Genomic DNA, 15,464 nt, shown 5'->3' with positions numbered 1-15,464 from the left:
TTTTTATTTATTTTATTTTTTTACTCCACAAAGAGCACTAACAAAACACATTTTTGTGTGTGAAATTTTCACATAATATCTGTTAAATTCCCCCTTTCAGGGTCCTCATCGCAATGTTGCTAGTTTTTAAATGTCTCGTGCGTTTGTCACCTAAGACCAGAGCTGCATCTCATAGCCCTTAAAGCAGTCCCTCCAGAACAACGTGATTATGCGATCGCATAATTCAATGCATAATCAGCCAAAGTCCGCATATTTATGCGGGGGCCGCATTTTTTCAAATACGCTGCACTTTCGCCGCATAAATTGTCGATTTCCACGCAAAATATGCGGGGCTTGCATGATTTCATATTCCCCGCATTTTCGTTGTAAAAAAGTCCCATATATCTTAGCAGAAAGTTGAAAAATGTTGCGTTTACTTCACACAAGAGCAGCCATTTCCCCCTGTTGCCATGGGAACGTTATGAAGTGACGTAATTACGCGACGTGAACATAATCGAAAAGCAGGGTGTTGGGGGAATCACTTTTTGTTTTCTCTTTTTCATCAAACCGCAGTTTTTGCAAGTTCCTGCAATTTCATCGCATAAAATTGCATAAATATCCCGCATATTCCATCGCATTTTTTAAGAAAACGTGCCGCATAATCAAGGATTTTTGCCCGCAACAATCACAAAAAAACTTAAAGGTGCCTTGCCACACGTATTTCATGACTTTGTGGTAATGTCTGTTCTACCATGGACTGTAAAAAAAATATTTTTTGGAAAAACAATGCCTTGGTTACCTTGTTTCAAGCCATTCTAGCGTGGTATAGAAAGCCTGCAGGAAGATTTGTGCCAGTTCTCATTAATATTCAGCAAGCTAAGCTGCTTGACTCTGATTGGCTAACAGCTAGCCAATGAGAGCCTGGCTATCAGCGTCCTTTACCCAGCGCAACTGGGGGAGCTCATGAATAGTAATGAGCTCAGGCAACACCACATCAGACTGACCAGCTGTTGTAATTGGCCTGATTTCTCCGCTTATTTCTTTTCAGTGGCTAGAGCTGACAGAGGAGGTAGCCGTTCATTTTCACATTCATAACACAAACACATATGGACCGTACAGATTTAAAAAAATGCAAGGAAAAACAATTTTGTGTGGCGGGGCACCTTTTTAAATTGCCTCCTCGAGTCCTTCACTCGCCTCCCTTCCCTTCCTCGAGGAAGTCCTGGGATGAGAGAGGAAACGAGCAAATTGTGTTTTAGAGGGATGAGACGTCCTTTCCTCTGAAGCGTCACATGAATACGTCAGCTGTTTGGGCGGAGTTAGCAACTCCTTTAGCTGCGCGGCTTCCAGGAAGGCTGCTCTCGTGTTTCCTCGCCTATAGCTCCTCCATGATCCCTCTTCCTTGATCCCTTTTTGGGGCAGAAGTAAGAGCTGTGAGACGGCCTTCACCGAGGAGGGACAGAACAACATCCTGTTCAGCCGAGGACCGAGGAGCTGTCAGATAAGGGCCGTGAGATGCAGCCAAGGCTTTGATATGTGTGGGTGTGTGAGCCCAAAGGTGAATCTGGATGAAGGGCTCTTGTTAACAACTGCGGTGTGTTGTCAATCACCGGACCTTGATGTTGGTTTGTTTTGACTTCACGCCCCCCCCTGTCTCAAGGAGCTCGCCAAACGGCCTGGTTGTACTAAGATACAGTCTTGAAACTTTTATTTAACCTTCCTGTAAGCGCTACAGGGAACGTGGCGTGTTTTTATTTTGAACGTACTGCCAAGTAACCGTTGTACTTGAGAGGATTGGTCATACATGTAAATCCTTTGAGTCCTTCCTCTTGTTTTTCATAGTTACTCCTATTTACATATTTTTGTGTTGCACTGTTTTGGCACTTGCACTGATGAATACCTTCCACTGCTTAGGATGTAGGTTATATACATGAAACCATACCGCTGACCTTTTGATGTTGCTGCCGATAGTAATAACTGCTGATGAGATTAAGCTGTCCCATGTTGTGTTTTTTTTTTTCCGTTACTGGAGTAATGGCCTTACATTTCCTCATTTGTGGTTTACCAAATAGTCACCACAAGATGGCAGGCTAAAGACAGTATTTTCTGTAGACGGGTCAAGTAGAGTTGGTCTTCTCCTTAAACCTCTACAGTTTAATATTAATACCATAAGAGTTACTTGCATGTAACTGTTGCGTTTTCTTTGTTGCATCGCTCCTGTACTCCACATAATGTGTGCAAGACGTCCTTTGTGTTTCTCTGTCAAAGAGCCTACCTGTCAGGAAATTTAATTTTGCCATTTGAGGTGGTCCTGTTTTTATTGCAGAAGGGGTTGCCTGTTTCTCACAGCCATATCTGGAAAAAATAAAATAAAAAAAAAAAGTCTGTAGAATGTTAGTTAATGCTTTCTTAATGAACGTGGACCCAATTCGCTGCTCCATACGGCTGACCAGGGATCTGTTTTTAGCCGTGTGATGCCTATGCTTCTGGAATATGCACCTCCTTAGCAGGTAACCAAGCCTCGTGGTTTCATCGCCCTCTCGATTTGTTTGGTGAATGTCTTCTTGCTCAAGGACACCTGTTTGAACTTTAACCTTATCCTCCATGTTTACCAGAGTTGTGTGTGTCATGTGTTTGCACTGAATTAGCTTACATGTAACTGGGGTTTATTGGCAGGTTTTCAGCCACGCTAGCAGCATGGGCCTATATATATATATATAAAAAAAGAAATCCCTCAATATAGGGCTGCCCGATTACGGAAAAAAAATCCTAATCTCAATTATTTAACAAGATTACATATTGACTTTTGGCTTTTTGATTTATTGAACTTAAAAAACAGTGAAATAGTTAAAGAAACTAACAGTGAAAACACCTTGAACTGTGAAATTACCCTTAATCCTTTTCCGTTTGAACCTTTTTTTTTTTTCTTCCATTCAGAACCCAAAATAATCATTTTTCACAATTACACTGGGACATTACGTTGGGAGAAAAGATGGAAATGACGATTAAAATTTGATTAACGCGCCGACAGAGTTGCTGTCATTACTTAGAATTCCTCATGGGGTGACCGAAACTACGCACTATAGCTTTTAAGCTGCATTTACAGATTGCTTTTGCAATTATTATTGGAGGGGAGGGGGGGGGGTTGAGATCTCCACTTTTGAGCAAATTTGAATTTTGAGCATCAAACACTTTTTTTGCATTGCGGGTGAATTTTTCTGCAACAATTTGTGCCTTTTTTGCATCAATTTATGGTGCAAATGTCTTTTATTTATGTAAAGGAAATTATATAAGGTTCTTCGGGGGGGGTGTTAGTTTTGATTATTGGGGGGGTTGTAATCCCCCCTGTAAATTCCTATCATACAATGACGGTTGCTAGCGTGGCTAAACACTTTGACATGTTGTAATACTAGGGGTGGAGGGACATGACTGTGATGTTTATACGTTGTTTTTAGATGTTCCCAATTCGAGTCAGTTATTATTTGTTAAATCTTGGCAGATATAGAACAGTATTTGTATAGACTCAATTTATCAAGGCAAATTTCACTGTGTTGTGTACCAAACTGTTTTCATTATTAATTAATATATATTTAAATAAGCTTACTTTTTTGCATTCAAATATCTATGAAAATAAGAGAACCTTAAAGGCGATTAAGAATGTGCAGATAATGACAAAATGATAATTCATTCAGATTATGATTTGATCAATAAAGAGGAAGCCGTATGTGGCCACTGCTAATAATAAAAGACAAAGAAACTGTCTGGGAGAGAATATGCTGTTATTGGTAACAATCATGTAAAACAGCTGTTTACACAATGGCAGTAAATAGGGTTTGGTGAAATTGTTACGAAAAAAACCAACAGATTTTTGATTGAACTGAATGTAATGAAGTGATTTGAAGACATTCCCATAAATATTTTCATATACAAGCCACATGTGTCTGTGTTTTAATTAAGGTCTATTCTAAGTCACTTGAAGAAACTGCTGCTATGATCCCTGGTCAGAGATCATAAGGGCTGGGTTAAAATAATCATTTTTTTAGTTTTTTGAGTGATCTATCGATTAATTCATCTGAAATCCTAACCTAATAGACATCGAGAATGATTTGGGAAATCATTGGCGATACCCAGGCCTAGAGATCATAGCAGCCATATGCTCCTGTTGGGTAGCATAAAACAATCCCACTGACATAATTACCGTACACTGGGATGGGTTAATCATTTACCATTTAAACAAATACAAAAGTCAAGCTGCTTGAAAATTTTCATTTTAAAGCAACAAATTCAAAACATATATTGTCCTTATGTACAAAAAAGAACAAAACACAGCATATATCCATAATGACAATTATTCAAAGTCATGCAAACAAGCGCCAAAGTGTGTGTGTGCTGTTTATTTAAGCACTGAAAAAGCAACGCGACAGCGCCATTCCCTATCATGTGATCGACTGATAAGACTTGTAAATCATGAAAATGGAGCTCAACAGTGCCTCGTTGTATCAGGACTGCAGAAGCGAATGCGTGTGCTGTGTCTACTTAGTTTTAGGCCGTGGATGGTGCTTGGTTGTCTTCTCTGATGGAGGATGGCTTCTGGGATTGTCTTTTTTAGTGGAAGCAGGTCCTTTAGCACCTGGGTTATTTCCTCCTGGCTTAGGGTTAGGCCTTTTGTCTTTTTCTGAAGGAAAATATCAAAAGAGGTTTCTGTAGTGTGAGAGTTATGCCGCTTACCAAACCGATCGGAACTAATTTATGCTCAAATTGCTTAAATAAAACCGAATGTCTAAAATCTGAAATTTCTCTTGAAGCTACAATTATAAATGCAACTTGCCAAAAGCCTTCCGTGTTTGCCAACATCTCGGCATACAGGTAATTCAGGGAGTGCAGGTATAAAGGGAAGGGCTTTGAGCTGTTGTTTGTATTGGAAGGCTGCCTGTGAACTTTAGACCGTGTCATGCTGCTAACTCGACTGTTGTCCTGTTGAAGGCTACAGATGCACACAGCTGTGTGACGCACGCATATGGCTGAGCTAGCTAAACAGATGTAAGCTGCATAAGTCCAAACATTTCCAATAAAAACAACCGCACATCAAAAACTGCCCACGTACAGTACCTGGAGCTCATTACACAGAAAACTTTAATAAAAAATAAACTGGGGTACAAACCCACAGCATTACATTTCAAAACTGCTTGTACAAATGTAGAACACGGTTCCAATTTGGAACACAGATTTATGTGACCAGCGGTACAAGTTCAGAGCGGCTGTTCAATGTTGTGTAACAAATAATTGGCTCAAACATTGGCACAAAAACTGGAAGAAGAAAAACAAAGCTTTTTACCCACTAAGCCACTTCGTTTCTTATTGGCCTTATTGTAATGGCAATATTATTAAAATTCTGCACAAAAAGCATATTAATAAAATCTAATTTCATTGTGCAATATAATATAAATGACATACTTTGGGAGGGTTGGTGACTGGCATCACTTTTCTTGTCTGTAAGAGGACAAAATGCACAACATTTAAAAGACGTGACACATTTGTTTTATGAAAGACAAAACAAGGAAAGTATTTTAGTTATTTTTTTTGAGTAGCAGTGTAGTTCTTTGAATGGCACATCCTACTCTTTCATCCAAAATGACCATTAAGCTCAATTTATGGTGGCCGCGGCGTTCCCGGCGCGAGGTGCGCGTGCTATAAAATGACGTCACCACGGCTGTCGTTTCCAGCGCGAAGGCTCCGCAAGCTGAAATATGGCACATCTGTGAAAAATGCATTCTTGCTTACAAAAAATGTACTTCTCTTGTACCTTTGTTTTTGACAGTATGGCTCCTGTTGCCCGATTCTCCAGCTTTGTTTGGGACGGCTTTATGAGCTGGCTGGCAGACGATTTTCTTCTCTTTTTGTACTTGATATTTCTGAGGGTCTGAAGTTTGGAGAATTCTGCAAGTTTGGCTTCGCAGGGTAGGTGTTCAATTTGATTGCGTATTGCATGTCATCATTCTGTCTGTTGATTGGTTGGTGGGCTGATTGATTGATTGATTGATTGATTGATTGATTGATTGATTGATTGATTGATTGATTGATTGATTGATTTTGGTGATTCCATCAATTCATGCTTACAAGATGCATGCTTAATTACATTAATGTGTAGAATTTGTATGTGATTAAATCATCTTTAAAATCCTTCCGATCAATGTAACAATTGTATCATGCGTTTAGGACTGTATGTTTGTATCTTACTTACTTGTCTTTTGTCCTCCAGTAAACCGCGGCCCCCTATAAGGGCCTGGTGGATGATGGGCTGGGTTCCAGCCTCCATGTGAAGGCTGGAATCCACCCCCCATATAAACAGGAACAGGAACTGGCTGGTAATACGGCTGCATGGGGGGACAGGCTGGACTGTGGGACACGGGCGGCGGAGGTTCGGGTAATTCTGAAACAGGTGAAATCAGAAAAGCATTTCTTGCACCCATGAGGGCTTTCATCACATTGTAAAGAGTTGTGTTACAAAATGCTCATCAAATAGTTTTATCAAAACTCCAGCGATTCAGTATGCACACTACATATTTGTCTTGCAAAAATCCACAAATTTAGCATTTTTGTCTTTGAATTTAAAGCTAATATGGATGTGAAGATATTTAATTATACTGTGTTCTACTGTATTCAGAAACAGAATCAGGTGGTTGGTGCATACGTAAACATATTAAACATCAATATGAAATATTTACCAATATAAAACAAGACAAAACAATGTGCACCAACACACAGAGGCGGCCATCTGTTAGATAATATTTTCATAGAGAGAGATGAACATACCAAATTCTGGCTGAGATCCAGTACTTCCAGTACTTGCAGGTGCTGAGACAGGAACTGCTTTTTCATCTTACAACAATTAATACACAAGGGAAATTATTACATTTTTATACTCCGAAAGTGAAAGCCTGCCAACACAAGACAAAAAGCAACCACAAAGTCAACATTTGACTCCATCTCCCAGGATCTCCCACATGACACAAACTCACCAGGCGCAACAATGCCAGTCTTAAGCTCTGCAACAAAAGTTGGACACGATTTGCCTTCGTTATAATTTCATAACACATCTCCGGATGTCAAGCCTCCCACTCACAATGTACCTGCACAGTTACCTGGTTTAAGTTTCAGCAGTCTGGCGTCCAGCGGCTGTTTCAGGAGGTCTGTCAGATGCTCCTTCAGGGCAGCAGAGAAGGCCTGTGCTGCCGTCACCTTCTTGGAGTCCAGGTTGATTCGAGGGGTGTGAGGATCAAACTTTGTAACCCTAGGCAAGTCAAACGACGCCTGTGAGGAACAAGGGACGAGAACCAAAAAAGAAAAATACTTATTAAAGGGGATGTGTTTTTTTCCCCAAGTTGTGCAAGACATGGCTGTGATAGGTGTAGGGTGTAGCAGCAAGACTGGGCTGCCAAAATCAGATATGTTAAAATAAAAAAAATGAAAGCTGCAATTAATCATTTTCATCATCAATTAAAAAGGTATAGTAGGTGATGTTAATCCAATACACTTTTTGACAAATTTAGTGAATGTCTCCTCACGGTCACCTAGCTCTCTATTTTCTGTGTGCGCTGGAAAAGAATCTGGTGTTAGATAGCCCTCAGTGTTTCCTCTGTTGATTTGACTGTGCCGGCCCCCCCACGGCAACATTTCTGCCCCCCACGGTATCAGAAACAGGGCTGCATTGTTAGAGTGCATGTCGGAGAACGTTTGTATTTGTTTGGCAGTTTATATATTAACAGTCTTTGCACAGCATCGCTTACTGCACCTTCTTTAGTGTACATATCATTTTCTCAATAATCACTTTGTTAAATAGTGAGAAATACCTGTTATACTATCAATCACCAAAGCTGATGTTTCAAATTGCTTGTTTATTTCAAGCAACAGTCCAAAAGCTAAAGATATTTAATTCACTAATATATATGACATCAAATTCCCCCACTTGAGTACTGGAACTGGGAAACGATTTTGCTTAAAGTTTTAGTGCGTAACTTTTTGATATTAATGAACGTCTGTTACATTCAAACCATCGCCAAATGAGTTGCTACAAAGCTAATATAGACTATCAGCTCCACACAACTCTCTCTGGATTTCTCGCTGTGTTCAGAAACTGGTGTCGCCCGGCGACTTTCGCGCGCAGAAGCTCGAGTGAAGAGGAGACAGACAAACTACGCTGTGCGCTACAGTATAGCTTAAATAGGAATTGCGTTGTGCGTTCAGCACGCAACCAAACAACATACAGGCCAACTCCTCTGTCTCGCCTCAGCCATTGTTCTCAGGTTAGTCTGGATCAGCGGAAGTACATTTCCAGGATAATCGCCTGATTCCTTCCTGAGACTATTTTGCAGAGGCACAGTCCCTGCGTCCGGAGCTTAGCGCCGCCTAAGACCACTGTGATTGGCTTAAAGAAACGCAAACAACCCAGAGCATTTTGTTTTCCTCCTATCCTGGAATGTCTCTGTGGTGTAGCCAGACCTCACTCTACAACGCTGTGGAGATAGGTCTGGCGATGACAAACTAGTCTCAGGTATAAAAAAAAAAAAAGGTCTTTTAGAAACATAAGAATATTCCAAGTATATTAAAGGTCCAATATTTAATATATTTACTGTAATAAATCCAAAAATGACCCCACTGCGTCATCAGATATTAAGGAAACATGCTAAGTTAAAATACTATCTTTTCTGACAACAATGATAATGCCAGCATTTTCTCCTTTGGAAATTTCCGTTCCGTGACGGAATGTCTGTTTATGTTTCGGCCTGTGTGTTGGTATCAGCTGCCCAGTTTGACAGCCAGGCCGGGTTGCCAGATATACCTGTAAAAACGTAAACCCACCGCACTACAGCTGTAACGTTAGTACAGCCATGAAAGCAGCAAACAAACGAACAGGATCAACAGAGATAGATTCTACCCGACCTAAAAAAACCTGTTGCGTGACCAGAGATGTAACAACGTAACGTTAGCTTCAGGCTAATTTATCACAGCTACAAGGGACTTGTATTTTATGTTATTAAAACATTTGTGAAGTACTCACATTGAATTATATAGCTAGAGTACCCGAGTTGGTTACTCGCAAAAACAACTGAGACACAGCCAGTAAAGTGATCCCGACGGGTCCTGGCTAACGCCGCCATGCTAACCCGGCTAATTGCTAACGTTACCGGAGGAGCAGGCAAGCGGGCCACAGCTGTTTACAGCGTATAGCCTGTTCTGCGGCTGTAGCAGACAACGGTGAGTTATTTGAAGCCAAGAGAGGGAGGGGCTGTAAATCGGGAAGAGAGTACCGTGAGTTCGCAGTGTGTTTAGCGATTGTTGCCGTAATTCTAAGCCAATAAAGTGTGTTCAGTCGGGTGGAAAAGGACGGCAAGGTAGTGTTATTTTTAGCGGTTCCTAACTTAATTCTAACCCAAGGAAGTGTGTCTGTCTGGCGTGTGGAGAGGACAGCCAGGTTGTGGGATTTTTAGCAGTTTCTACGGTAATTCTAAGCCGAAAAAGTGTGTCTGTCAGTTGGGTACAGAGCTCCACGTGAGCACGGGCTTTTATGTCAATATAGCCAGCATCTAACGTTAGCTACTCCGCTGTGCTGTGGAGTAATGTCTGGCTATGTGAGACTAGCATCTAACGTTAGCTACTCCGCTGTGCTGTGGAGTAATGTCTGGCTATGTGAGACTAGCATCTAACGTTAGCTACTCCGCTGTGCTGTGAAGTAATGTCTGGCTATGTGAGTCTAGCACCTAATGTTAGCTACTCCACTGTGCTGTGAAGTAATGTCTGGCTATGTGAGACTAGCATCTAACGTTAGCTACTCCGCTGTGCTGTGAAGTAATGTCTGGCTATGTGAGACTAGCATCTAACGTTAGCTACTCCGCTGTGCTGTGAAGTAATGTCTGGCTATGTGAGACTAGCATCTAACGTTAGCTACTCCGCTGTGCTGTGAAGTAATGTCTGGCTATGTGAGACTAGCATCTAACGTTAGCTACTCCGCTGTGCTGTGAAGTAATGTCTGGCTATGTGAGACAAGCGTCTAGCAACATTGTTGTGGATGCTCCGGTCTCAGCCTGGCAACCTCCGTGAACTTCGAGTCTGGGGAGGAGGGGGCGGTGGGGACGACTCTCTCCAGTATTTTGAATTTGTACTGCAGTAACTATTTTAAACACTAGCTGTCAGTATTACATACTGCCCCTTTAAGACCAATGTCCTCATTTGAATTTTGATCCCTCTCTGTACTGTGTATTTATGTCTCATTTCTTTTTAGGCCCCTTTCTTTTTACCCTCCTCTAGTTCATCTTCCTCTGACAACCCACCTGCAGAAAGGCCACTGTTTGGGATTCACTCAGCAGACTGTTGACATCTTCTCTGGCTTTGGTCATGTTGTCCATATTCTCAGTCAATCTCTTCATGAAGTCCCGAAGTTTTGTCTGGCAAATCTCCAGCTCGCCGTCCACCTCATGCTGGGCCTCGCGTTCTTCTTGGGCCAGCAAATCCCGCATCTGCTGGTACACAGCTGCATATGCTGTCTTCTTTTTGGTTGCTGCGTCCTAGGCAAGGACCGCGAGAGGAGCCATAGATAAATACAGGAACAAGGAAATAGATAAACTGACATGATTGGCACCGTCAAGTTTTTCCCCTCCACCGTCGCACTAAATGCTTGCTCTTAGGGGAATTCCTGGAATTGTTGGGTCTTTGTAAATTATAGAGTGTGGTCTAGACCTACTCTATCAGTAAAGTGTCTTGAGATAACTCTTGTTATGATTTGATACTATATAGAAAATTGAATTGAATGATGTAATTGCCATCACAGTTTCCTTTGTGAATCACTAATCACTAATTAGTTTCATATTCTTGTGAAAACCAGCAAAATGCGAGAAATAGAAATTACCTTCAGCTTTCTCTGCAGGTCATTGATTTGAAACATAACAGTCTCAGTCTTCTCCATCTTCCCATCCAGCACACCCAACTTGTCTCGGAGTTCAATCTACAATGACAGATATAGAATGCAGATTCAGTACACAGAGAAGTATGTTATGTTTGGGCATTTAAGGCCTTTATTTGACAGGACAGAAGAAGACAGGAAAGGGGAGACAAACATGCAGCAAAGGGCCGTTGATCGGAATCGAGCCAGCGGCCGCTGCGGTAAGGACTGAACCTTTGTACCTGGGGTGCACCAGGTGAGCTAGCAGGGGCGCAGCGCCGGCCCGAGGCATAAGCAAACTAAGCGGCTGCTTGGGGCCCCCAGGCCACCAGGGGGACCCAATCGAGTGTTGTTTTTTTTTCTTAACATTCGCCGACGGTCCCATCTGGGCTCCCGTAGTTCCGAATGGGCCCAGCCCTCCCCCCGCGCGTTTGCCATGGAGCTACACAAACAACATGGCAGCGACAGCGGCTAATATTAGTTATTTTCTTAACTAGTCGTTTTATTGCTTACTTAACCGTAATCTCCGCCGAAATGACCGGCAGCACATGGTGCTCTTTACCCGGCTCAAAGACACCTATTCTCGAATAACTGAACCACGAACTACCGCTGACCTGACGGAGCGAGTTTTGGACGAAGCACCATGGAGCACCGTCAGCTGTTGAGACCCGGTGTTGAGGAACTCGGTTGCAGCTCAACACATCTACTAGAACGCACCATTAAGCCGCTGATACGACCGAGCTGTGACGGAGGTCTGTAGCGGCTTAAACAACTAGCAATCGCCGCTTTATAGCACGTAGCTCCTCTTCAATGTTGTTTTTTTTTACCGCTAGTTACTACAAAGGAGCTTGCTACAGGTATGCTACACTCATGAGACCATGGCATGTTAATGTACGTTACTCAGCAACAGGTGAAAACAGGAGCAAGTCAAACTACTAAACAACTAAAGTCAAAATGAATTGAACTTTTACTGAGGAACGAGAAGTGAATTACCTGTATGTGTGAAAACAGCTTTATCTCACGCATCCGTTTAGTTGTTGTTGATAGCATAATTATATAATTTGTTGAATATATAGCATAATATCATTTTGTCATTCTTTTACGGAGGGCGCCCCCCCAATACAATGGTAGGGAAAACACTCAAATGAATTTGCATAAAATTGGCGTGAATAATCATAATGGTATACATGTCCCGTGTGTGTGTGTGTGTGTGAGATCTTGTCATTTATTTGTCATCTGCAGATTGATTTTAAGTAGGGGTGAAGAATCGATTTAACCCTTGTGTTGACTTCGGGTCAAATGGACCCGTTTTAAATTTTTGTTTTATATCAGAAAATATGGGACGTAGAAATAAATGCGGAAAATGTGTAGAAGAAAAATTTAACAATTTAAAATGTTGGAAAAAGCAAAAACAAACTGTGAAAAAAAGGCGTCAAAAACGTCGAGAAAAAAAAGTGTTTTTTTCAAGGTTGATAGGAAGACAACACAAGGGTTAAATCATGAATCTTTTTTTTTTGTGAAAAAAATCTGGGATTTTTTTTGAGGGCATATCGCCCAGCCCTACTTCCTACTAACACAAACCCACAGCTGACAACCATGCAGCTAAACTAATTGATGTGGTTGCTAACTCTCCCAGAGGGGTGGACTTAGTCGGCTGATTGTTAACGGTTAATAAGCGGTTAACACGGGCGGGCTATCGGTCAGGACAGAAAAATCTAAATATGCATCCCTATCAGGATAAATAGAGAACATAAAGTCCTGTGGGATTGAACGTGTTGTTTGGCCCTGAAGCGCAAGTAGTTGTGTGAAGTCACTACCTTATTAAAGTGATGGTTCGGAGTAATTTCACCCTAGGGTCCTTTGCACCATGACCTCGAGCCAAACACCCCCCCAGAAGCTTTTTTCACCTGGGTCTAACATTGGGAGAGTTAGCGTAGAGTAGCGTTAGCCGCTGAATAGCTTAGCGCAGAGGCTAATGGATCCGAAGTGTCTCTTAACATTACCCCACTAATAATGCCCGAAATGATACCAAAGGTCTACACTAGTATATATAGGTTATGCACTCATAAAACGATGGATTGTAAAGTTTGTAAGTACACCAGAAGTTTATGTAAATAACACTTGCCTGCTGGCTTCTGCTCTCTGCTGTTGTTGTTGCTGCTGTAAGACGAGTGCTTAGGGACATCTACAAATTACAACACCGAAAAGAGATGCAACAAAAATATTTTTTAATTTAACTTATTTTTTAAAGTAAGTGCTGTAGTATAACTAGCAGGAGACAAGTAATAATTGAGGTAAGTTTGGAGACATTACCTTATTTAATCATTAAATTAATAAATATTTTTGTTGCATCTCTTTTCGGTGTTGTAATTTGTAGATGTCCCTAAGCACTCTTACTGCCCGGTAGTAACAGCAGCAGCAGCAGCAGAGAGCAGAAGCCAGCAGGCAAGTGTTATTTACATAAACTTCTGGTGTACTTACAAACTTTCCAATCCATCGTTTTATGAGTGCATAACCTATTTGTACTACTGTAGACGTTTGGTATCATTTCGGGCATTATTAGTGGGGTAATGTTAAGAGACACTTCGGATCCATTAGCCTCTGCGCTAAGCTATTCAGATGATAACGCTACGCTACGCTAACGCTCCCAATGTTCGACCCAGGTGAAAAAAGCTTCTGGGGGGGTGTTTGGCTCGAGGTCATGGTGCAAAGGACCCTAGGGTGAAATTACTCCGAACCATCACTTTAAGTCAAAAAGCAAAAGGCTATGAATCTGAACAAATTTAGGTATTGCCCTTCTCAAGCTGACCATCCCAAAAATGCACCAGAATACAGGAAATCACATCTATCACATTCAAAATTTTCTGGGGGAGCACCCCCAGACCCCCTCCCACCAGTTTGGACCCACTTTTGCACAAATAGAGTAGGGGGGGAGGGTCCTTATGCATCTGTGCCCAGGGGGACAGTAGTTCATACTCTGTCACTGTATTAATACATAACCTCACTGTATTAATTTATAATGTAACATTATAGCGTGACATTTGTGTCAATAATCGTCAAGCACAGGTGACTCCGCGTGGTGGGAAGGGGGGGGCCCCCAAATCAAATTCTTCTTAGGGCCCCCAAAAGGCTCGGGCCGGCGCTGCAGGGGCGCCCCATCCGTAAGTAGGCCTACTGGTAGTTTCAGTGTAGCCTATTTACCCCCTACACACACACACACTTTACCTCTTTCATGTTCCTCTGCTCCTCTGGAGAAATGAAGGAGCAGCCTTTGTGGACCTGCTGGAGGCAGAGGCTGCAGATTGGCCGGCCATGTTGGCTGCAGAAGAGCTCCATCAGCTTGTGGTGGTCCGGGCAGATGCGCTCCGACAGGTCGCCGACAGGCTCGATCAGTTGGTGGACGCTAAACTTCGGGTTTTCCCGGTGAGGCCGCAGGTGCTCCTCGCAGAAAGAGGCCATGCAGGTGAGGCAGGTCTGGGACGCTTCTGCTTCCATACATGTATCACAACGTATGACATCCTCCTCCTCCTCTTCCTCCTCCTCCTCCTCCTCCTCCTCCTCCTCGGATTCATCACTCTCCTCGGACGTTTCTTTCAGGCCGGTCTCGCTCTTGAAAGTCTCCACAACGGTGCTGAGGACCGTGTTTTTCTTCAGCTCCGGTTTTGTGTCGAAGAGGGTCCGGCACTGAGGACAGCTGTACGGGTCCTCCTTCCAGGTGTCAAGGAGACATTCCTGGCAGAAGTTGTGTCCGCAGGGGATGGTCACCGGACAGTCAAAGGGACTCAGACAGATGCTGCAGGTCAGTTCATCCTCCAGACTCATCAGAGAAAACTGACTCTCGTCCATGTCGGCCATGATGAAGCGTCAGGTGACGCTGCCAGGGAGAAACGAAACTTAACTTGTCCTTCGAGCTTTTTCACGATATTTTTTCTAATAGCAATACATGTTTCAGCCACAGCACATTATGGTAGACCAACGTCTGTCTATAGCCTACACTACAAGTAGACTTTTTCTTTTCTTCCCCCGCGTACCTTGCTCTAGTGCAGCAAACTACGTGCGAAAGCTATTGAAGGGCGGGTTTTGCCTAGAAGTTGCGTAGTTCATTAATAATGCCTCAATTCAGACATACTGCGCATCTCCGTCCAATAACTCGTGACTTCAGACCGCTTCCTAAAAGCAAATGATATCTCTCTCTCTCTCTCTCTCTCTCTCTCTCTCTCTCTCTCTCTCCCTCCCTCCCTCCCTCTCTTCTTGTGTAGGCTACATCGCCAAATTAAGCAAGTGTTAAATAAAAACAAAAGTGTAGGCCTACATACAATGAGTAAAGATCTACGAGATTAAAATGTAGCCTAAACAGAGCTGCGTAACATTGCAACATTGTCATCAAATGAAAACAGATAAACAGAAAATTTGTGAAATTTTCTCTTGAAAAATATAGCCTATACGTAGCCTATAAATTATAGGCTATAATACCGTTATTTATAAAGCACTTTTCAAAACAAATTACAAAGCGCGTCACATACCATTAATTATATTTTAATAAAATACA

At 42.3% G+C, this 15,464-nt stretch overlaps 1 protein-coding gene across 3 annotated transcripts; it reads right to left on the bottom strand.

The window, feature by feature from the left end:
* Positions 1–3,741: 3,741 nt before the first annotated feature.
* LOC120567543 (E3 ubiquitin/ISG15 ligase TRIM25-like) lies at positions 3,742–15,093 on the bottom strand. Of its 3 annotated transcripts, XM_039814490.1 has the most exons (10): positions 14,141–15,093; positions 10,883–10,978; positions 10,308–10,541; positions 7,122–7,290; positions 6,999–7,025; positions 6,793–6,858; positions 6,221–6,409; positions 5,783–5,899; positions 5,434–5,469; positions 3,742–4,654 (listed from the first exon to the last, which is right to left on the bottom strand). In XM_039814490.1, exons 1-10 carry the CDS (start codon positions 14,768–14,770, stop codon positions 4,512–4,514), a joined length of 1,707 nt encoding a protein of 568 aa, XP_039670424.1. In that variant the 5' UTR covers positions 14,771–15,093; the 3' UTR covers positions 3,742–4,511. The 3 variants fall into 3 exon arrangements, with proteins under 3 accessions (XP_039670424.1, XP_039670425.1, XP_039670427.1); XM_039814491.1 differs by lacking the exon at positions 6,999–7,025 and having other exon boundaries at positions 14,141–14,770; XM_039814493.1 differs by lacking the exon at positions 5,783–5,899 and having other exon boundaries at positions 4,512–4,654; positions 14,141–14,770.
* Between the last annotated feature and the right edge of the window lie 371 nt (positions 15,094–15,464).

This window comes from Perca fluviatilis, chromosome 1 (assembly GCF_010015445.1).
Source record: "Perca fluviatilis chromosome 1, GENO_Pfluv_1.0, whole genome shotgun sequence".
NCBI classification, from domain to species: Eukaryota; Metazoa; Chordata; class Actinopteri; order Perciformes; family Percidae; genus Perca; species Perca fluviatilis.
The sequence above is the reverse complement of the archived record's forward strand: the minus strand, read 5'-3'. Positions and strand labels throughout refer to the sequence as shown.

Bases quoted from the DNA above. Each gene is read 5' to 3' on its own strand.
- LOC120567543 (XM_039814490.1), bottom strand. From the start codon at position 14,770: ATGGCCGACATGGACGAGAGTCAGTTTTCTCTGATGAGTCTGGAGGAT. The intron at 10,542-10,882 runs GTAATTTCTATT...GTCCTTGCCTAG, and splicing joins ACCTGCAGAGAAAGCTGAAG to GACGCAGCAACCAAAAAGAA. The intron at 7,026-7,121 runs GTAACTGTGCAG...CTTTTGTTGCAG, and splicing joins ACTGCTGAAACTTAAACCAG to AGCTTAAGACTGGCATTGTT.